Raw genomic sequence first — 23105 nt, 5'->3', positions numbered from 1 at the left:
TTTGATTGCTCATTTGTTTGTATGCTCTATGTACCTCTTGCTAACTTTTGTTGCACTATTTCTTATGTTCATACTGACATGTGAATGTTCTATGCTGTATGTACCCAGTGGACTCCTTGTGTTTTGCTTCCACTTACTGTGATATTTCATGGTGTACTGCTGTACAATATTCCTCTTGTTATAAATGTACTGTGGCATGTATTTGTTGTACCAATACAAACTTTATGCATTCTAAATCTATATTGCTGGTGTGCGAGTCCATTATTCTTTATAGCCTCCATATACCTCTCATTACAGCTGTCCTCCTAAAACAGACTGTGCATAAGCCCCTAACTTGCTTTACAAGTAATTAGCTGCTAACAGCGGGAATCATTGTTAAGGTACCCATATATTACTCAATTTGCAGCACTGATATCCAGTAGATTCAATCATAATGCCAAGTTTGCCAGGGGTGCATATTAATTCGGCGGCGCTCAGTTCGGCTCAGTGATAGCCGAATGACGGCTCTTACCGCTGTCGCTAAATTCAGAGGCGGCGTTAAATACTATGTAATTCGGGGTCTGGCAGTCACTAGAGCCCCAAATTACTGCTACGCACCCCGTGCAGCATAGCATTGCTGCTATCGGGCGCCCAGTTTCGGCGCTCGGCTCTCAGAGCCGCACACCAAAATCAGCTGATTTAGTTTGCCAGAGATGTTGCACCAATCAATAATTGATTCAGTATGCTTGCTGGAAAGACCTATCTGGCTGAAAAGGGCTCAGTATGCCGTGGTAGTGGCATTCAATTTCCCTACGACAGAAGGACGACCAGCCAGTCTCCCTCCATGTGTAATGTGTTTCCCTCAGGCCCATGGTGAATGTTGAAACAATGTTTAAAGAGAAACCATAACCAAGAATTGAACTTCATCCCAATCAGTAGCTGCTACCCCCTTTCCCATAAGAAATCTTCTCCATTTCTCAAACGGATCAGCAGGGGGCTCTGTATGGCTGATATTGTGGTGAAACCCCTCCCACAGCGTGATGTCAGGACCATGGTTCTGACATCACACTGTGGGAGCCTTGTTGCATTGTGGGAAATAACAGTTGTTTCCAACAGCCAAAAAAGCAAGCATCATCTCCTTCCACTGACATCACCTGCCTCAGTAAAAATGTCACCATGAGATAAATGTCAGAATGTAAATCAGGGAGAGGAAAGATTTTACAATGGGCAAACACTCACTAAATCATTTATACATAATTATTGTAAAAATAAAGCACTGGAGTTCCTCTTTAAGCTCACCTTCTGCTGGCGTGCCTTTTCCTGTGTCCCATATCTTCTCTCTACTGCCACCAGATTGCTGGTACCACATGACCAGATAGCATGTACAAGGTCAAGCACGTGCCACCAGTGAAAGGAGTACAGGGGTCCCAGTGGAAGACAAAGGAGGAAGCACACCAGCAGACAGGTGAGCTCTTGCCATGGGCCTGGGGGTACACATTACATAGGGGAAACCTGGGGGTCTGGCAGGCGGAAGGCAGCTATAAAGATTTTTAATAGATTTTAGGCTTGAATCTATTGGAAATCTGTGTGCACTATACTGGCAGCAACAGGTCCCTCTCTGATAAAATTCATTCAGAGAGGGATTTATCTGCTGACCGAATCTGCTGGCCATCTGCCAATGTATGGGTACCTTTACTCATGTTTAAAGAGACACTGAAGCGAAAAAAAATTATGATATTATGATTTGTATGTGTAGTACAGCTAAGAAATAAAACATTAAGATCAGATACATCAGTCTAATTGTTTCCAGTACAGGAAGAGTTGAGAAACTCCAGTTGTTATCTCTATGCAAACAAGCCATTAAAGGGAAGGTTCAGGGTGGCTCTTAAAAAAATAAAAATGCCCATCAACTTACCTGCGGCTTCCTCCAGCCATGGGCAGCCAGGACGTGCCCTCAGCACCGCTCCGCAGGCTCCCGGTCCCCTCCGGTGGCCGACCCGACCTGGCCAGGCCGGCTGCCAGGTCGGGCTCTTCTGCGTTTCAAAATGCGCCTCACGGGGGCGCGCTTACGTCATCGGACGTCCTCCGGGCTGTACTGCGCAGGCACAGTAGTTCTGCGCCTGCGCAGTACAGCCCGGAGGACGTCCGATGACGTCAGCGCGCCCCCGTGAGGTGAATTTTGAAACGCAGAAGAGCCCGACCTGGCAGCCGGCCTGGCCAGGTCGGGTTGGCCACCGGAGGGGACCGGGAGGCTGCGGAGCGGCGCTGAGGGCACGTCCTGGCTGCCCACGGCTGGAGGAAGCCCCAGGTAAGTGGATAGGCATTTTTATTTTTTTAAGAGCCACCCTGAACCTTCCCTTTAAGCTCTCCGACTAAAGGTAGCCATACACTGGTCGATTTGCCATCAGATTCGACCAACAGACAGATCCCTATCTGATCGAATCTGATCAGAGAGGGATCGTATGGCTACCTTTACTGCAAACAGATTGTGAACCGATTTCAGCCTGAAACCGATCACAATCTGTTGTGGTGGTGCTGCCGCCGCTCCCCCCGTCCGCATACATTACCTGCTCCGCTGGTGCGACTGCCCCCGGTCACCGCTCTTCTTCTCCTTCTCCGCTCTGGTCTCCGGCATGCTTCCCTTCTTCCTGTCTGGGGGAAGTTTAAACAGTAGAGCGCCCTCTACTGATTAAACTTCCTGCCGGGACAGGAAGAAGGGAAGCATGCCGGAGACCAGACCAGAGCGGAGACGGAGAAGAGCGGAGACCTGGGAGTCGCGGCGGCGGAGCAGGTAATGTATGCGGCTCTATTGCGTCGGTCGTCGGGCACTCGAACGCCGCTAGCGATGCGCTCTTTACCCGCGGGCGATCGACGGTTATTTTCCGCACGGCGCGATCGACGGGATCGGACGGAATGGATCGAAATTCGGCGTGTAGCGTGAACGATTGGCAGCAGATTCGATCCCAGTGATCGAATCTGCTGTCGAAACGGGCGCAAATCGGGCCAGTGTATGGCCACCTTAAGTTAGTCGTGGAGAGGGCTGTTATCTGACTTTTATTATCTCAACTGTAAGTGAACTGTTTACTTTTTCTCTGCTAGAGAGGAGAGGTCATTACTTCACAGACTGCTCTGAAAGAATCATTTTGAATGCTGAGTGTTGTGTAATCTGCACATATTATAGAATAATGCAATGTTAGAAAAAACACTATATAGGGGGGCTCATATCCCTATTGCCATGGTGATGTGTATACAGTTAATCCGCTGGGCAGCGGAAGCGTCAGACACGTCTTCAGCTTCTCTTGGGTTTCAGCAACATCAGCAATTTCCCAGACAGGAGAAATCCCGACTAACAGCTTGTACAATTAGCTAGCTGACTTGGGGGTTGATTCACTTTGTAGGACGAGATCCCAGCACTTTGGTCCAATAGGCTGCCTGTCAAGTGGCAGGCAGCCTATTGGGCCAATCAAAGTGCGGGGATCTCATCCTCCAAAGTCACTGGACCTGACAGGGATCTAGAGTGGGACAATTGGAGCAGCCGTTCGTTTTGGGGTAGCGCGAGTAAGTTAGTAGTGCATGCTACAGCAGTAGTGTGCCTACTTCGAAAATAGTATTTGCGCTGCCACACTAAGCTGCACTGCTTGAGCAGTGTAGCTTAGTGAATCAAACTCTACTGATTTGTATGTGAGCCAGATGTAGCCATCAAAAGAGCCACATCTGGCTCCCGAGCCATAGGTTCCCTACCCCTGCTCTATCTGCTCTACTCAACCTTAGCATTTGCACTCTTTCTCGTTGGAAAAATACCTTATTTACAAAGATTTTAGTTGCCACCAGATCACATATCGCTCAGGCCTGGCTGTCTAAAAAACTTAGTCGGGAGAACCGAATTTATAATGGCTTTAACAACCGGAGATACATTACCCTTTTTTCCATCTGGAAACCCTGGTTATCATCAGACTACGGCAAACACATACAAAAAATCTTAGATAAATATTAATCTCTAGATTTGCCTTAACATGAGAGAATACCCCGCTCATAGCTAAAAAGTCAAACTAGTGAGTCTCTACTAACCATTAATCTCACCCTAAGCTTAAATCTCCTAAATATACATTCTACAAAACCCAACTCACATACTTACACTATTTATAGAGTCCACAAGTTTCTAAATGTTACTCATGTTAATTGTTATGTATTAATTTTTGTTCTTCTCCGCACAATATTTGCATATTTGCATTTTTCCATCCTCTTAACTGGCGTAATTATACTTCTTTATTGTTAATTATCTGCTAACTCCAATTCAATTCATCATTGTAAGGGGAATCAAACTATATTACTCCTGTTATATTTTATGTTATCTTAAGACATTCACTGTTATCTTGATCATCTGATTCAATAAACAACTTTTTTAAAGTTAAAAAAAAAAAGTTGTTATATCCTGAAAAGTTTATGCACAAGCTGATGTATGAGGGTCCTTCCTCCTCCTGTCTGAACCTGATACTTGTAAAGGACCATAGAAAAGGTCATAAATGATTTGTGCAAGGTCTTTATGGTACAAAAATATCAAAAATCTTTATTAACACAAATACAAAAGGATTCCATAAAAAATATCTCTGTAAGAAGCTCCTTGCGGATTTATAAATTCTTCCAATACAGGAATATATCAACAGAAAGAACTTTGATGTAGACTTAGTGCAAGAATAATGAGAGAACGACAAGCTCGTTTCTGGCACACAAGGCCCTTCGTCAGGCCAAATGCACAGAGTACTATCTGTTAAAAAAGAACTGTAGTGAGAGGTATACTGTATGGAGGGTGCAATATTTATTTCCTTTTAAGCAATACCAGTTGCCTGGCTATCCTGCTAATTCTCTACCTCTAATACTTTTAGCCCTAGACCCTGAACAAGCATGCAGCAGATCAGGTGTTTCTGACATTTTTGTCAGATGACAAGATTAGCTCGGCATAGCGGCGGTGAAAGAAAATTACTCATCCTTTTCAGGTAATCAAACTTTTAAACTTTAACCTTAATGCCATATATAATAGCCCTGACTTAGCCTGCTCTCCATGTCCCCTGATGACGGCATAGAGCCGAAACCTGGTAGGGAAGGAGAGACGGGCTATCTCTACTACTACTGTGATAAGGTGCACTTGATGCAACTCAGTGCAAAAACCTTATGAGCGATTTTATGCAGTTGGGTCCAGTTTGCATGGACCCACAATGTAAGTTATTTTGTTATTAAATACATGTGAATTGTGAAATAAAGTGTAACCCCCTGTGGAAAAGATTCTACTAAGCCTGGCATGTGGTTTTGTCCTTTGGTGGTGGACACTGTATACCCTGTGAGCACTGGGTGACTGCAGGCTGTAGCAGCAGGATTGGGGTGGCACAGCAGCGCTGAGGATTACAAGTACAGATTCTCTACCTCTAATACTTTTAGCCATGGACCCTGAACAAGCATGCAGCAAATCAAGTGTTTCTGACATTTTTGTCAGATCTGACTAAAAATTAGCTACATGCTTGTTTCTGGTTTGATTTGCACAACTGCAGGCATATAGCTCAGCATGTTAGCCCGGCAACTGGTATTACTTAAAAGGAAATATATATGGCAGCCTCCATATACCTCTCACTACAGTTCTCCTTTAACCCTGTGGACAATACATGGTAGGAGCATCAGAGAATGAAGTAAAACATCTGCACCAGCCAGATGTAAATTGCACAATCACTTGTCTTCTACCCGCCATTAGGATTGTGCAATTTACATCTGGTTGGTGCAGATGTTTTACTTCATTCTCTGATGCTCCTACCATGCATTGTCCACAGGGTTAACAGATAGATAGTACTCTGTGCATTTGGCCTGACGAAGGGTCTTGTGTGCCCGAAACGAGCGTGTCGTTGCCTCATTATTATTGCACTAAGTCTACATCAAAGTTCTTTCTGTTGCTATACTCCTGCATTCGAGGAATTTATAAATCCGCAAAGAGCTTCTTACAGAGATATTTTTTTATGGAATTCCTTTGTATTTGTGTTAATAAAGATTTTTGATATTTTTCTACCATAAGACCTTGCACAAATCATTTATGACTTTTTCTATGGTCCTTTCTATCTATATAAAAAGTTTACAAGTGGGTGAAGTGGATGACCCTAAAAAGGATCGAAAGGTTTTTTCTCCTTTTCCTGTATATGCAAAAAGGACACTACACCCAATTATACTATTTCCTGATACTTGTTAGTCAGAAAAATCTATAGCAAAGTACCTGTTATCCCTGGGGGGGGGGGGGGGGGGGGGGATAACATGGACTGTGCTTTGGGGGGGGGGGGGGAGGGGGGTTCAGTGCATAAAATATTTACCAAGCCTCCAGGGCCGTCTTCTAACCTTCTTGTAGCTCCTAGCGGATTTCCAGCGACCATGCACGGCTCCCGGCGTGTCATGTGACCCGTGCACGGAGGACACCGGAAAGCCGATAGGAGCTACAGGATGGTTAGAAGATGGCCCTGGAGGCTTGGTAAGTATTTAATGCTGCACAGAGAGTAGGGTGGCCAGCACATGTATCCGTTATCAGGCAACCCCTGGCGGTGCCGGATACTGGGGACTTTGCTGTATTTCCAGATTCATTTGCTTAACAATTCTCCTCCTAACCTGTGTCTGATAAATCCTCTGCATTAGTCTGTAAATATGGATCAATAAACAGTTGTGCAGAACACTTCCAGTTTAGCTGATTTGTGCTGAGACCATAAGACTGTTATTCTGATCCACAGGAGATTGTCCTTACATCTGCTCTGTTAGAAACTATTCATACATTTTAAAACTGGTCCTAAAATCATCAAGACCAGCCATAAATGCATTTAGTGGCAGCATCACCTAATATTGCTGGTGTATACTGTAAATGCTATTATATATATATATATATATATATATATATATATATACACATATATATATATATATATATATATATATATATATATATATATATATATATATATATATATATATATATATATATACATATACATATACATATATATATATATATATATATATATATATATATATACACATACATACATATATACATACACACTTCTGCTTACCGAGAGAAGCAGCTCTCCTTCCTTTCTCTTGAGCCAGCCTGCGAACTTGCTGCTTCAATTCAACTCGCTCTTCCTCCAGACGTTCAATCTGTAAGAATAGCGGGGTAATTACTGATATCCAGATATAGCAAAGGATCAGAAGTGCAACTGGGAAAAAATCTTCAGCATTATTAGTTACGCATATGATGCATTTATGAGGAAGAGTAACCAAATGTCTCATGCTGACCATTGCAGTAACGTGTAGCTCCTACTGACACCTTTAATTGGCCAATTAATACAATTTCAAGCTTTTTAAACAGCTCAATTATCCTGTGCAGGCATAGCGCAGTATAGAAGCTGAAATGTCTGAGAACATATAAACACCAGAACGGGGTCGTGAACTTGTAAATGTGATATAAGTAAGTGAAAAAACACATTCTCGTGCAAGTATTAACCCCTTGGTTACTAAATCTAGAGTTGATCATAGTTACAGAGTTGATCATACATAACATCAGCTTGGCTATGCAAGACCATCCATATGCAGGAGTCACTTAGCACTGTATTGAGATGTTCTAGCAAGAAAGAAGTGATTGTAATCATCATTGCTTAACCTGTTTATGTAGGTTTAAAGAGTTTAAATGACTATATATATATATATATATATATATATATATATATATATATATATATATATATATATATATATATATATATATATATATATATATATATACACACATTTATTAATTACACACACACACACACACACACACACACACACATACATACATACATACATACATATATATATATATATTACAGCCTCCCTATTATAGTGTTTTTATTACTGTTATTCATATTGCACTGACCTCCATTTAAAGTATGCCTCATTACAGTGCTCCCTAATTTTAGGGCCTCTCATTGATGTGCAGCCACACCACTTGTAGAGATTGGCACAAACGTATTGATTACGGTTAGGCTCCTGTTTGATTTCTCGGTTACCTCTTAATCTGCTGTAAATCTGTCCTCCGTTCTGGCCACCTGCTTTGTAGCTCCTCCACACATGATGGTCACGTGTCATGTGACACAGCAGTCAAATTACCATTATGCCAGTGATGAACAAGTAGAGAGGCTGGAATTTAGAGGGACCAGACTGTCTGTATAGGACACATAGGAGGTACATTCAAAACTTTCTCCGCCTGACAGTGGGCCAGCAACCCTTACTGAGACCACTCACCATAGGAAAAAAATGTCAGGGGACCCCTGCAATGTTTTCAAGTAACCTTGAGGTGTTTGAAAAACCCTGCCGCATTTACTGACCAATAAAAAATGTAGCTGTGAATGTGATGATGTGATGATGATATTTTTCAACTAAGACCCAGTTCATGAATCCCCTGACTGGTAAAAACTAACCCCTTACCCCACTATCCAATACTGCAATCTTTTTTGTTCTTTCCTGGAGACGGACTTTAATAGAGAGGAACAAGGAGCCTGGCAACTTAATTCCATAAAAATGGATGTCAGTGGAGTATAAAAAAATGATTATCATAGTCTGTGTTCCATTTCACTGTACACATTGTGCTCCGCACTTTTCCATCCACAATACAACATCAAGAATTTTAGTTTTACCACACATACAGTATTCCTAGTACAACTCTTCTGACCTCATATAAACTGCTGAAAAAAATTCAATCAAAGAAAAATGCAAACTTATAGCAGGTCCCGGATGGCAGCAGTGGTCGGGAGGAGGACATGTGATGCCTCTGCTGGATCCAGAGGCTTCTCTCTTTTTAGGTAAGTATCTCATTTTTTTTTCTTAAGGCTTTCCACAGCTACACTTTAATATTTACATGCTGTATAGAGACTTTAAAAATTATTGTTAAAAATTGTTTTGAAAATATAACATGAAAAAAGCTTACCTCTTTCAAAAGAACCTGGTTTTCAGCTCTGTACTGCTGCTGTCGGAGCGCCTTTACATTTTTAAATTCAGTCAGATCAATAATAGTTTTAGGATCAAGACCTATGAAAGAACGATAGATATCTATGACATTTAACATTTTTGAAAACAGAACTACATATTTGTAATAATAAACCTAATAAAAAAAAATGGGGGGGGGGGACCTAACATCACCTCCATGATGCCTACTGTACCGAATTCTACAATCCCCCCATCATGTATCACACTTACCACCCCAAAACCTATCTTAAGGGCCCGTTTCCATTATACGCGGTGCAATGTGGCTACATAGATGCATCGCACTGCGGCTGTACTTAACCAATGCATGGGAATGGAACAGTTTCCATCGCGTGCTACAGATTTTCACATGGCTGCATCCACCTGCCGTCTTCTCCAATACAATTCTGCGTTGGGTGACGCGGAAGTGATGCGTAGCCACATCGCCTTCCATTCGCAAGTGGAAACGGGCCCTAACTCTAGCCGCACAACCCACTAACCTTTCCCCTAAAACCTAACATTACTCCCTCAGATGCTAAACACTATCCTCCCCTCTAAATATGGCATAACAGAACATCTTCTCAGTGTCTAACAATACTCCTTGCCCGAGAAACATGAGAGAACCATCTAATAACAAGCCCTCAAAAGTACTTGCTCCCAGTAGTATGATGATGCATCTGAGGTCAAGTGCTTGATGTTGAAAACACCCTGTGTCAAGAATATCAATATCTATTGAAATCTATTGAAAGTCATACCTTGAGCCAAGCTTAAGTGTGTATTCTAAGCACAGGCCATTGAACAGTGCAAGTGGGCTACATTTGATCTTCTTAGTACCTGCGTCTTTATTGTGTGGTGTTTAGAGCGCCATTCATTTGAATGGCTTATTCTCAGGGTCAAGAGGATCACGTGGGAAATTCTCACAGCAAGAATAGCCACTTTGCAATTGCATGTAAAGCCACTTTAAATCACAGAAACATAATAGACTTCTTGTTTAATCACACCTACTGTAAGCAAGATGTAATTATATGTAGTTATCTACCACTTGCATGAGCACACTGCACTTCTTTTATCATCGCAGAAGGATGTGTGTTATACACAAACCCATAGCACCTGCATTGCTCACCATTGCAGCGCTGTCACATTCAACTCATCTGAATGGAACAGATCTACATTGACCTCAAAATGAATGCAGCAGTGTGTTGTCAGAGTGCACTGCACGGCGCATCAGTTTGCCCTTCACATTATGCAGTCTGTACACTGATGTCCTTGCGTATCACATACTGAGCCATGCTGCTGAAATCCACTTGGCAATACTGTAGTGTGTTCAGGCCCTACTCTAAACTAAAAATACCTACAAAAATTACTGAAGCATAAATGTTGGCATTCTATTCCCCCTACAGTCATTCACCGAATGCAATAGTCACAGGAAAAATCCTCAATACACTTATAAAGAAATAAAAAAAAGATTGCGAATGCTGATTTTCATCTGTCAATAATGCTGCTGACAGTGACAGGAATTCCCTCATCCCTTGCTTTTTTCTACCTAACAAGACTCCCAATAGCTGCTATTTCTCTGTATAGAACTGTTGACCTGTCTGCTACCACTGAAGTAGTAGCTTTTTGTTGTCTTGTCAGCTATAGAAAACCAAATACAAAGAGGAAGCCCTGTCAGCAGCCTTGCTAATGCAGATTTTACACAGAGTATATTGAGGATTTTATTCTACTACTAGAGCAATAACTGTATGGATAGCAGAGTGACCTTTGTCTTGCTATACTGGTCCTTTTGTGTAATTTTTATCCAGGCACATCATCTGTTTTCCTCAATGAGAAAGGGATTTGTCATATAATAATGTATTTGACTTAGACCTGCTGCAAAACCCTCAAAAACATATGAAAATTATTTAAAAAAACAAACAAAACATCAGCGACTCACCTAAACGGTCCCTCAGGTCTTCGTTCTCATCAAGGACATCATTCACTTTAATTTCAAGCTTATTAATGTCTGCAGTCATTGCCTGTGTTTCACCATCTCTTATGTTGATCTGAGTCTTTAGTTCTTTAATTTCAGCAACTGCATCTTCTAAGCCATAAACTCCCTTCAGGTAAGCAAGCATGTAAAATTAGAGAATATGTCAATATAGGTTTACATTAAATTATATATATACAGAGGTGTGAAAAACTATTTGCCCCCTTCCTGATTTCTTATTTTTTTGCATGTTTGTCACACTTAAATGTTTCTTCTCATCAAAAACTGTTAACTATTAGTCAAAGATAACATAATTGAACACAAAATGCAGTTTTAAATGATGTTTTTTATTATTTAGTGAGAAAAAAAACCTCCAAATCTACATGGCCCTGTGTGAAAAAGTGATTGCCCCCCCTTGTTTAACCACTTCCACACCATGTTATTTTATGCTGATCTGTGCAGCGTGGGCTCTCCAGCCCACAGCACAGATCAGCTAGCAGCCAGGGCGATCAGACTTCCCCCCTTTTTTCCCCACTAGGGGGATGTCCTGCTGGGGGGGTCTGATCGCCGCCGGCTGCTTGCGCTTGCGGGGGGGGGGGGCTCTTCAAAGCCCCCCTCCGCAGCGCTTCCTGGCCTCCTTCCCTCCCTCTCCCTCCCCCTGTGAGCGGCGCAGGACGGATTTCCATCCTGCGCCTGATGGGATAGGCTTTAGCCTATCAGATGCCGGTGATCCCCGGCCAATCAGAGGCCGGGGATCGCCGATCTCCTCTACGGCGCTGCTGCGCAGCAGCGCCGTATACATGTAAACACCGGGGAAGATCTTCCCCGTGTGTTTACATTTACCCTGCGAGCCGCCGATCGGCTCGCAGGGTGTTCACGGAGACACCCTCCGGGAACTGACATGGATGGTATACACTTCTGGATTCAGGGGCGTGTATATACGCTCCGAGAATCCGGAAGTGGTTAAAAATAACTTAACTGTGGTTTATCACACCTGAGTTCAATTTCTGTAGTCACCCCCAGGCCTGATTACTGCCACACCTGTTTCAATCGAGAAATCACTTAAATAGGAGCTATCTGACACAGAGAAGTAGTCCAAAAGCACCTCAAAAGCTAGACATCATGCCAAGATCCAAAGAAATTCAGGAACAAATGAGAACAAAAGTACTGTAATTGAGATCTATCAGTCTGGTAAAGGTTATAAAGCCATTTCTAAAGCTTTTGGACTCCAGCGAACGACAGTGAGAGCCATTATCCACAAATAGCAAAAGCATGGAACAGTGATGAACCTTCCCAGGAGTGGCCAACCAAAATTACCCCAAGAGCACAGAGAAAACTCATCCGAGAGGCCACAAAAGACCCCAGGACAACATCTAAAGAACTGCAGGCCTCACTTGCCTCAATTAAGGTCAGTGTTCACGACTCCAACATAAGAAAGAGACTGGGCAAAAACGGCCTGCATGGCAGATATCCAAGGCGCAAACCACTTTTAAGCAAAAAGAACATTAAGGCTCGTCTCAATTTTGCTAAAAAACATCTCAATGATTGCCAAGACTTTTGGGAAAATACCTTGTGCACCGACGAGGCAAAAGTTGAACTTTTTGGAGGGTGCGTGTCCCGTTACATCTGGCGTAGAAGTAACACAGCATTTCAGCAAAAGAACATCATACCAACAGTAAAATATGGTGGTGGTAGTGTGATGGTCTGGGGTTGTTTTGCTGCTTCAGGACCTGGAAGGCTTGCTGTGATAGATGGAACCATGAATTCTACTGTCTACCAAAAAATCCTGAAGGAGAGTGTCCGGCCATCTGTTTGTCAACTCAAGCTGAAGCGATCTTGGGTGCTGCAGCAGGACAATGACCCAAAACACACCAGCAAATCCACCTCTGAATGGCTGAAGAAAGACAAAATGAAGACTTTGGAGTGGCCTAGTCAAAGTCCTGACCTGAATCCTATTGAGATGTTGTGGCATGACCTTAAAAAGACGGTTTATGCTAGAAAACCCTCAAATAAAGCTGAATTACAACAATTCTGCAAAGATGAGTGGGCCAAAATTCCTCCAGAGCGCTGTAAAAGACTTGTTGCAAGTTATCGCAAACACTTGATTGCAGTTATTGCTGCTAAGGGTGGCCCAACCAGTTATTAGGTTCAGGGGGCAATTTCTTTTTCACACAGGGCCATGTAGGTTTTGAGGTTTTTTTCTCACTAAATAATAAAAACCATCATTTAAAACTGCATTTTGTGTCCAATTATGTTATCTATCTATCTATCTATCTATCTATCTATCTATCTATCTATCTATCTATCTATCTATATATATATATATATATATAAAATCGGGTTTGTCATTTAGGGCTTATTCCTACTAGAAGCACTGCAATACATTTTTTGCATAGAAAGTAATAAGGTCTCATATACATGGTACCATTTTCCTTCAGATCGACTGGTGATCTGATAAGAAATTGCATCCTGTGCAGAATTCCAAATTGTTTCCGATCGATATTTTGCATCGATAAGTACCCAAAATCGATCGCAACATCGACCGGAATCCAATTTGACCGGTCGGAAATTATCTAATACATACGTCAATCTGAAGTAAAATTGTACCGTGTGTACCCAGCTTAAGGTCCGGATAGAATGGCTATATGGGTACGTAAATGGCAGATGAAATTCAATGTTGAAAAATGTCCTGCATTTTGGTCTTGTCAACAGAGTAGCGCCATACAAAATAAATGGGATACATAGGGGAACATTAGCTATTAGGAAGATGTAACAGTGGCAAGCATGACCATTGCTGGAAGATGCAGAATATGTCACATTTGTAGTGTATGTCTTAAGTTTTGCTTTCTTTGTTTTAACTTCTGAAAACTCATGGAAAATGGATTCAGGAAAGTTATCATTTTATAGCAGGAGTCAGAACCTCCACTGTGTCTTTGGGAATCAGCAGTCTTGAATTTGAGCCCAGAGAGAAGGTTTATTAAGGGTCCCTTTGGACACAATTACTTTGTCACGGAGTGCTGACTGGATCCAATTTTCAACAAGAAATTAAATGTGTTTTGACTTCCTGCCCATTCAAAAAAAAAACCCACAAAATATAAAACTTTTTGTGAATGTGCTTACTGGGAATGTGAAGTTCCTCTGAAAGCTTCCCATGCATGTGTTAATTGGAGGGTTGATCATTTCTATTAAACGTATTGCTCTGCTCTTTATTAATAGTATGCTCTCTTGCATATGCACATGCTTTATTAGGAAGATACCAGCATGCATGGCTGCTATTCTGTAGTTTAGTGCAGACTGACATTAATTAGTGGGTTCTAATATTCCCAACTGTACTGGCTCGCACGTTTGCTCCACAATCACTTCATTCGAGGTTTCCTTATTTGTTTTTTAACCAGTTGAGGACCCTGGGCTTACACCCCCCTAGTGACCAGGCTATTTTTCGCAAATTGGGCCACTGTAGCTTTAAGGCTTCGCTGCAGGGCCGTACAACTCAGCACACAAGTGATCCCTCCCCCCCCCCCCCTTCCCCTTTTCTGCCCACCAACAGAGCTTTCTGTTGGTGAGCGGTGATCAATCCCAGGATGTTTATTTTTTTTTCATTAACGAATATTTATTGTATGTTTTTTTTAATAAATAAACTTAGTTTCCTGTAACTGTTGTAACCCTCCCTCCCCCCGCCAGCCAGCCTATGACAGCAATCGGCTGTTATAGGCATCAGCCTATGACAGTGGATCGCTCCCGTCTCCCCCAGGGGGACAGCCGTGTCACACGGCTGTCCCCAGTACAGCGCTGCCGTAGATCGCAGCACTGTACATGGTAAATAAACGGCGTTTCGCCATCTAACAAAAATCTCGTAGCGGCGATCGCTGCTGGTAGACTGATAACGGAGCGGTGATGCATGCGATCTCCTCCAAATACCCCAGGACTTGACGCCAATTGGCGTTAGGCGGTCCTGGGGCTACCGCCGCGCTCACGCCCAATGGCATGAGTGGGTCGGTAAATAGTTAAACTGCTACTTAAAGAGAACCAGACGTAGTTCCATGGGGGCAGATGGGACACAGAGGCATGTTCTCTGCCTTATGACAATATTTGTTGCCATCTCGGAGGTAAACATTGAGGAGAGGGATTCCCTTTTTAAAACGCCCATTTGCCAGCTTTCCCTGGCTGCGCCCCCTGCCACTCCCCCACCTCCCTGCACGCTGGGAGAAATAGATCTCTCTCCTTGCAGTGTCATGACACAGAGGTCACAAAAGTGAAAGTGAGCCCACAGGAGTGGCGGGGAGCAGCGTTTCCTGCGGCTTCCTGATCCGCTCAGCCCCCCGGATCAGGTAGCCTACATTTTTTTTTGTTTTATATGAGCCCACCTCAGGCTCTCTTTAAAGGTAGCCTGAAGCGAGGGAAAAATGGAGGCTGACTATGCCAGTTGACTGAATTACGTGCTGATGCTCTGCATCTCAAGTCACTGCACTAGAATGAGCATGTAGATCAGATGCCTTGACTCTGGTCTGACTCCACTGGCTGCATGTTTGCTACAGGTGTGTGACTGAAGAGCAACTAAAGCCAACAGCTCTACATGACAGCCAGGCAACTAGTATTGTTTATAAGGAAATGCAGATGGCAGCCTCCATATTCCTCTCACTTCAGGAAAGGAACTATCCATTACATCGTGGTAAAATCCCACAAGAGCTCTTGTTGTGTTGCTTTGACCCAGTCTACTAGCCATTGCAGTTTGGCCCATCGTTCAAATCCTTACAGTTAACCATTTTTGCTGTTTTTAAAACATCAAGCAGTGACAGTCTACCACTTGACATGAGTCAATGTAATAAATGTTTTTCCCTTTTCCCATCTGTAGAGTCAATGTTGTGGCTGATCGCAGTAAAGAATAATTGCTGAAAAAGCCATACCGCTTCATACTCTTTCATGCGTTTCAAGGCATCAGCCAAATCTTTGTCTTTTTGTCGGGCATCATTCTCTGCCAGCTCTGCAACACGTTCGGCTTCTCTAAGTTTCTGATCCATGAGTAGCAGTTTAGCTTGAAATTCTTTATCCTGAGTGTAATGGGGACCCCCTAAAGTAAAGAAGAATCATCAAATTTTATTCTGTGCTATTTTGACAGACCAAGAAGCATGGAATTAATTCCCGCAAAGTGCTAAAACTGCAAGGCTGCCGTGAAAACTACATTAACTCCATCTTTCTGCGAAACTTAAGAGAAACTTCACTTCCATTATAATATATAACAGACATCAGTGCTATATTTGTCATTGTGTAATTTAGTATTATATAACTTACAAAGACTGAGTGTGAAATGCTTGTAAACAAACAGCACCTTGCTTATGCACAGCTGCAAGGGGCGTACGTATTAGTACGCTACCCGGTCAATTGGGCTCAGGGTGAACACAATGATGGCTCACCCTGCTGCCCTTGAAATACTATCCCTCCATCCGAGTTGTAGCAATTTGGGGGGGGGGAATTAACAGGGGTCTGGCTATCACTGGCACCTGAATTACATTCAAAATTCTGCTGCGCCGCTATAGACGTAACATTAGGTCTATGACAGCACCCAAGTCAGGCACTTCACGGCTTACAGATCGCACTGAATCTCACTACAAGGGGGCTATGAACAAGGGTCAGCTGTTTAAAGGAAAAGATTGCTTAAATGTACTCCAGCACAAACATCCTTTCCTCATTCATTTAGTCAAATGACTCTTAATGACCATATGAATTTTGCACGGCAGATCTCAATCACTGCCACTTTCAGCTGTTACATAGGCATGTTCATAACTTCACATACCGTATATACTCGCATATAAGCCGACCCCCCAACTTTTACCTGAAAAACCAGGTAAAAATGATTGACCCCCATATAAGCCGGGGGTAGGAAATGCTGGCCGCCTTATTACCCTAGTGTGTCCCAGTATAGCTAGTAAAGTGCCCAGTATGGGTAGGTAGTGCCCCAGTATAGCTATTATAGTGCCCAGTATAGCTAGTATAGTGCTCAGTATAGCTAGTATAGTGCTCAGTATAGCTAGTAAAGTGCCCCAGTTTAGCTAGTATAGTGCTCAGTATAGCGCTCAGTATAGCTAGTAAAGTGCCCAGTGTAGGTAGTATAGTCGCACCCACCGCCGCTGCTATTACCTGCCCGCATCTTCTATTCCCCTCTCCGTGCTTGTAAAGATTCACAGCAGCGCGCCTGGCGCTGCTACTGTGACGAGCGGCGAGCCAGGAAAGAGCGGTTCCCATAGTAACAGGAAGCCGCGCTTTTTCCTGCCTCCTCACAGTAGCAGCGCCGGGCGCGCTGCTGTGAATGTTTACAAGCACAGAGAGGGGAATAGAAGATGCGGGCAGGTAATAGCAGCGGCGGCGGCCGTGGGGGGAGCGGGGAACCTGCGGACCAGCGGAGGGGGGGACCTGCGGACCAATATGACTCGCATACAAGCCGACCCCCCAACTTTTGGCCCCCTTTTTGGGGGTCAAAAATTTGGCTTGTATGCGAGTATATACGGTATACGGTCTATCCATTTTAGCCTCTGTCGTTTTCTTCTTTTGCCCTCAATTTCTCCTAGCATCAAGGATTTCTCCAAAGAATCCGCTCTTCTCAATAAGTGACCAAATATTTAAAGGTTTAATAGTAGTATCAACACCTCTAGTGAACACTCTGGCCTTATTTCTTCAAAATGAAGCTGAGCCGAAGCTCGGGTTCAAAAAAAGATCTTACCCTGAAGAGAGGGAAGCTTCCCTCCCTTGTTGGCAGCCCGCCGCTGCAGAGCACGGCCCCTCGCCACATTGGGGCCGCGCAGCTCCACTTCCTTATTCATTACAGCGCTGTAGCCGCCCGATAATGTGCAGCTAGCTATTGTGCGGTCATGAATAAGGAAGAGGAGATGTGTGGCTCCGATATGATTAGCGACAATGCCTTGTCACAAATATTCCACGTCACGCTCAGTGACGTGGGACATTAGAAAAGAGAGGGAAGCCTAAATAGGATCCTGAGACTTCCCTCTCTTTAGGCAAGTATCTGATTTTGTGTACTTGAGTTTCGGCTCGGGTACACTAAGTATTGACTGGTTGGATCTTCTAGCAGTCCAGGGAACTCTCAGTAGCTTTCTCCACACCCACAAATTCATAAATTTTTCTACGCATGACCTTATTTATAGCCCAACTTTCACAGCCATATGTTACTACTGGTCCATCTCTATCCTTTAGTATCTTCTCCATATATGCCATTGCTTTCCGCCCATAGCACAAACATAGCTGTAACTAAAAAACAATTTACCAATATTATCAAAAGGGTGAAGATGTAGTGGCAAGCTCACCTTCTGTTGTTCCACCCCACTGGAGGCCAAGGCAAACCAGCTCCCAAATCCACCGGAATACCTGTTTCTCAAAGTTGGCACTCATGGAAGAGGTTAAGACATGGACTAAAGAGAAAGCCTACATGTGGTGTCCCTGTATAATCTATTTTTTGTCTTAGTTCACTTTATCTGTCAGCAATGATGGACACTTTCTCATGTAGCTGCGGTTATACTGTATGCATACAGCAGCACCATCCACTAAAGTGTAGATCATAAACAACAAATGTCACCCCCATCACTACATTACTGTGTTTAAGGCTTTGAGAAACAGGTCCTATGTTTTCCCAAAACAATGGTTATACCCTATTTTTGGCAAATAAGAGGCTCCGGACTATAAGACAAACCTAGGTTTAGAGGGCAAAAACCAGGGGTAAAAAAACTATGCTAAACCTGGTGCGTCCATGGTCCAGGAGCATTTTGTAAATGTTCTCCCCCAATTATTGTGTCCCCTTCTCTCCCCATGTGTCCCCTCCGCTCCCCCTTGTGTCCTTCTCTGCTCCCCCTGAATAAATGAAAGCAGCGGCAGCATGGCCCTCTCAATCCATCGAAGCCAGCAGCAATCAGAGACCTCTCCTATCTCTCACTGTTCACTGTTCACTAGTGCCTGCTTCTGCAGTTGACCCAATTACCAGAAGACGGCTCTATGGGAGCAGTGAGGGAGAGCGCTCAAAACGCTGCAGGCTCCAACTGATTAGGTGAGCTGTGCTGTGCTGCCACTGCTTTCATTTATTTAGAGGGAGCGGAGGACAACATGGGAGGAGCAGGAGAAGACATGGGGACAGTACAGGGAGTCCCCGACATCACGGTGGGCCATATTGGTGTGTGTTCATAAGTCCCTGTATTTGGCATATAAGATGTAGTGACTTTTTATCCCCACTTTTGGAGGAGAAAAAGTGTGTCTTATATACTGAAAAATACAGAACTCACATATGAACATTGAATGCTTTAACCATTTTTGTAGTGCTAACTAGAGCCTTTTTGATTCGTGAATTTAAAGATGGTAACAAAGCAAAAGAAAATATATTCATATTTTATACATTTTTTTTTTTTTTTAGGTTTACCTATATTTGGTTTTAATTGTCGTTTTAGATCCTCAATATGAAGGGAATGTGATTCCATTTCTTTTGTGTGCTGCTCCAACTGTTCAGTCAACATCTTAATGTGGTTATCCCGTTCTTGCAAGCCCTAAAATATGTTTGCAATAGTACAGTGAAGGAAAAAAAGACAAGCTGGATAGTAAATCTAGATACAAACAAACGGCTGTATTTGGTAAGATACCTGCTGGAGAGCTAGCACACTGTTCTTGTCTGCATCCAACTGAGCTACCTTTAGCTTTTCTCTCAAGTTGTGAACCATTTGTTGATACTCCATTATTTCTTCGTCCTTTGAGGCCAAAATTCTCTAAAAGAGAATATAGTAATATAATATATGTCGATATACTAATAGACAAACAAGCCACAATGGTATCCAAAATAAATGAATTCTTACCTTCCATTCTTCAACTTTTGCATTAACTGCTATCATAACTGGGTCGTCCTCCTCATTCCTTGCTTTCAGCTGCTCTGTTAGCTCCTGAACCTGTATGGGAAAGGAGACAATGTTATTAATATACCGTTGCTCTCAAGTCTGCAGGAATACAAAATAAGAAGGTGAGTAAAGATAAAATAAATCTGTTTGAAAAGGAACAGCAGAGTCACATCTAGTTCCCTAAGGGCTCTTTCACACCAGAGTCTTTTTTCAGCGGTGTAACGCAAAGTCTACACTTTGCGTTAACCAAGGTAAAAGGAAAGTTCATAGACTTTCATTTTACCTTTCACACCCGACGCTGCGTTTCGATGTGTTGCGGTACGACGCATTGCGGCGCATTTTATCCTCGTGAATCAGCGTTTTCCTGTCGGGTTAATCGATACTACCGCCGCTACTCAGCATCGTACCGCAGATTCCCGATGACAGCCGCAGGCTAGTAAAACGTGTGCAGGAGAACGGCTCCTGCACGTGTTGTAGATGTGAAACAGGCCTAAACTTCAAGTGAACCTGTAATGAAAAAAACAGCCCCTAAGTGATACTTACCTTGGAAGGGGGAAACCTCTGGATCCTAATAAGGCTTCCCCTATTCTCCTGTACATCCCTGATCCAGCGCTGGCACCCCCTGAAAATCCTGTGACAAGATGTGCGCAGGCGCAGTAATAGCTGCAGCATGCAACAATATTTACTTCTGAGATCCGAGATCCAGCGCAGGTGCAGTACCAGCTTCCCTCTCAGGCTGTGGCAGACATAGCCGAGCCCGATTGGGTCTGCTCACTGCATAACAATTCAATAAGATTTTTACCTCATGAAGTCTTCAAAACGGTAATTAATGGATTATTGCATTTTGGGGAAAATTGATGTGATACAGATAGCATTTTTTTTTTAATATACTGCCAAGTAAAGTGCAAGCTGCATAACATTAACATAAAATTTGTGTCTGCTCAAAACATTTTTATCTCATTACTGTGATTATTTTTAATTACTACATAATAATACTGTGAAATTAGGGAAATATGTTTGTATTATTAACTTTCCTATTTTCCTGTATAATTAAAAAATTTGTTTTCACCTTTTCTCTGCTCCTTTTCCTCCCTTCTATAACATTACCTTATGGATGTTTGTCAGTTTCCTTCGGCTCCAGGCTGGCAGTAAAATACCGAACATCTCACTTGGTTTTACTACATGCTCTACAGTAATATTTGTGAATTGACATTTATTGAGGTATCTACCTCACAAGTTGATAAATTACCTCACTAGTCGGTTATTTTAGTTTTCCAGTTTTTTGCTTTTCCGAATGTGGTAATGCTTTGCGAATTGAAGTCTATGGGCTGTGCTTTTTTTGTACTGCAAACTGTGTGAATGAACCCTAAAAGGCTCCATACATGTCTGACAAATCTGCGAATAAACACTCTCCTGAGAGGGTTTTTGTGGTTTGCCTACCTGTTACCATTAGTACAAGTGAAAAACCTCACTTCGTACAATTGATGCGAGACTGACCTGAAGTTTGTAGTGATCTCTCTCCTTTTTCATTTGGTCCATAGCACTGTCTGCATGCTGCACCATCAGCTTCATCTTGCTGTACTCATCTGTCATTTTCTCCATCTCTTGCACAGATTCCTCCAGGTTCTTAGTCATTTCTTGGTTTTGAGCTTCCAGTCTTTCATTGGCTTCAGTCAAACTCTGAATGAAAGAGAAATTAAGAATTTAGGCATAAAGTATGATTACTTTAGCTACCCTTGTAGTATTTACTGCTTACATAAAATGAATCATTCAGTGTATTATCACACTGGGTGAAAAAGGGATGCAGGGGGTTTAAGCCTCATACATGCGGTACATAGTTTTTGGCTGTGAAAAGTCATACAACACCATCTCAAATAAGAATCTGGAGTGTGTACAGCTGCACACCAGATCACTAAACAACAAAAGTCCACTGTGCTCGTACTTACCCAGCCCCCAGAAGCTTCTGGCTTGTGCACCTCGCTGTGGTTACTCCTCCCCTTTCCACTGACAGTACACCCTGCTTGGTTATAGTTGATCAGCGTGTCTGTTCAGCACTCATGTCCTGCAATGTCACCCTAACAATCCAGTAATGATATATGTGTACAGGGCATAACAGAGGGAGAGGGTGCAAGACAGCAATGTTGACTGACCTGTATCTCATCAAGGTATTGTACAAGCTCCATGTTCTTCTTGGAGATAAGAGTCTTGTAGTCCTGGCCCTCTCCACGGGACATAAGGGATTCCCTCTGAGAATCAATCTGTCTCTGGTAGTCAATAACATCTTGACGCAGCTGTTCATTCTGTATAGTAGAAGTTATAATCGGTCAGTGGTATACACAACACAATCTAAACATATTCTACTATGTTATAAGGCTTTCTAACATTTCCTGATATTTTTGCTAAATACCTCACCTTCTTTTTAAGTAGTTTTATCTTCAGACAGAAGTAGTGTTAAAGAAAAAGGTGACACAACAGTTTAGACATAAAGAAATTGATAAAGAAATAAAAGGAAAGATCCAACAAAATCTAAATACAGGTTAAAAAAATATAACAAATGCACTTCCTGATAAAGTAAAACTTACATGGCAGGGTACAGGATACATTACTATACATTACTTAGGGCTGGTTTAGATGGCCGTCTGCCCTGCTTCCAGCGGCGTCTCGTTTGGCAGTGCTGCCACTAGCCACAGTGGTTAACCAACCCTGGACGATACATGTAGCATCCAGGGTCGCCTCAAACACTGGGGAAAAACGGGATCGGAACGCTGCGTTAGCGCAAAAACCAGTAAAAGCCTGGTACAAACGTTCTCATTCACTTGAATAGGAGCGTTTACCGTCGAGTCCCGAACGCCGGCGGTAAACGCGGGGGCGGACGTCCGTGTGAACCAGCCCTAACTTTACTTGCACGGCACTTAACTAACACGGCAGGATACACTACAGACAGGATACACTACTAATTACAGCTCCCTGTACTGGAGATTACAGAGGAACTGTAGTGAAAATAACATCATGAATACAGTATTCACTTATAGATTATTCAGTGAGTGCTTGCCTATTATAAAATATTTTCTCACCTCAGCATTCTGAAATGTAGTCTTAAGCGCTGGCAACCTGCATTGCTGAGGAATGGTTGGGTGTTGTTTATTCTGAGCTGAATAGAGAAAATACCTGGTCTCCCAGCATGCACTGAGAGAAGGGCACACAGCTACCATATTTTACGGACAATAAGACACACTTTTTCTCCCACAAAAGTGGAGGGG

General features: G+C 42.9%; 1 protein-coding gene across 4 annotated transcripts in view; it reads right to left on the bottom strand.

The window, feature by feature from the left end:
• The window catches only part of CEP290 (centrosomal protein 290), a 272670-nt gene that overhangs the window by 218747 nt on the left and 30818 nt on the right, over nt 1-23105 (bottom strand). For all 4 annotated transcript variants that reach the window (XM_068276835.1, XM_068276834.1, XM_068276837.1 and 1 more), the window contains exons 8-16: nt 21996-22145; nt 21343-21525; nt 19807-19896; nt 19597-19719; nt 19380-19503; nt 15871-16034; nt 10934-11096; nt 8966-9066; nt 7068-7155 (exon numbers count right to left, since the gene is read on the bottom strand). In XM_068276835.1, the coding sequence (XP_068132936.1) occupies nt 7068-7155; nt 8966-9066; nt 10934-11096; nt 15871-16034; nt 19380-19503; nt 19597-19719; nt 19807-19896; nt 21343-21525; nt 21996-22145 (1186 nt within the window). The remainder of the gene's footprint in view (nt 1-7067; nt 7156-8965; nt 9067-10933; nt 11097-15870; nt 16035-19379; nt 19504-19596; nt 19720-19806; nt 19897-21342; nt 21526-21995; nt 22146-23105) is intronic.

Source organism: Hyperolius riggenbachi, chromosome 3, assembly GCF_040937935.1.
Source record: "Hyperolius riggenbachi isolate aHypRig1 chromosome 3, aHypRig1.pri, whole genome shotgun sequence".
NCBI classification, from domain to species: domain Eukaryota; kingdom Metazoa; phylum Chordata; class Amphibia; order Anura; family Hyperoliidae; genus Hyperolius; species Hyperolius riggenbachi.
This window is presented reverse-complemented; position numbering and strand designations above follow the sequence as displayed.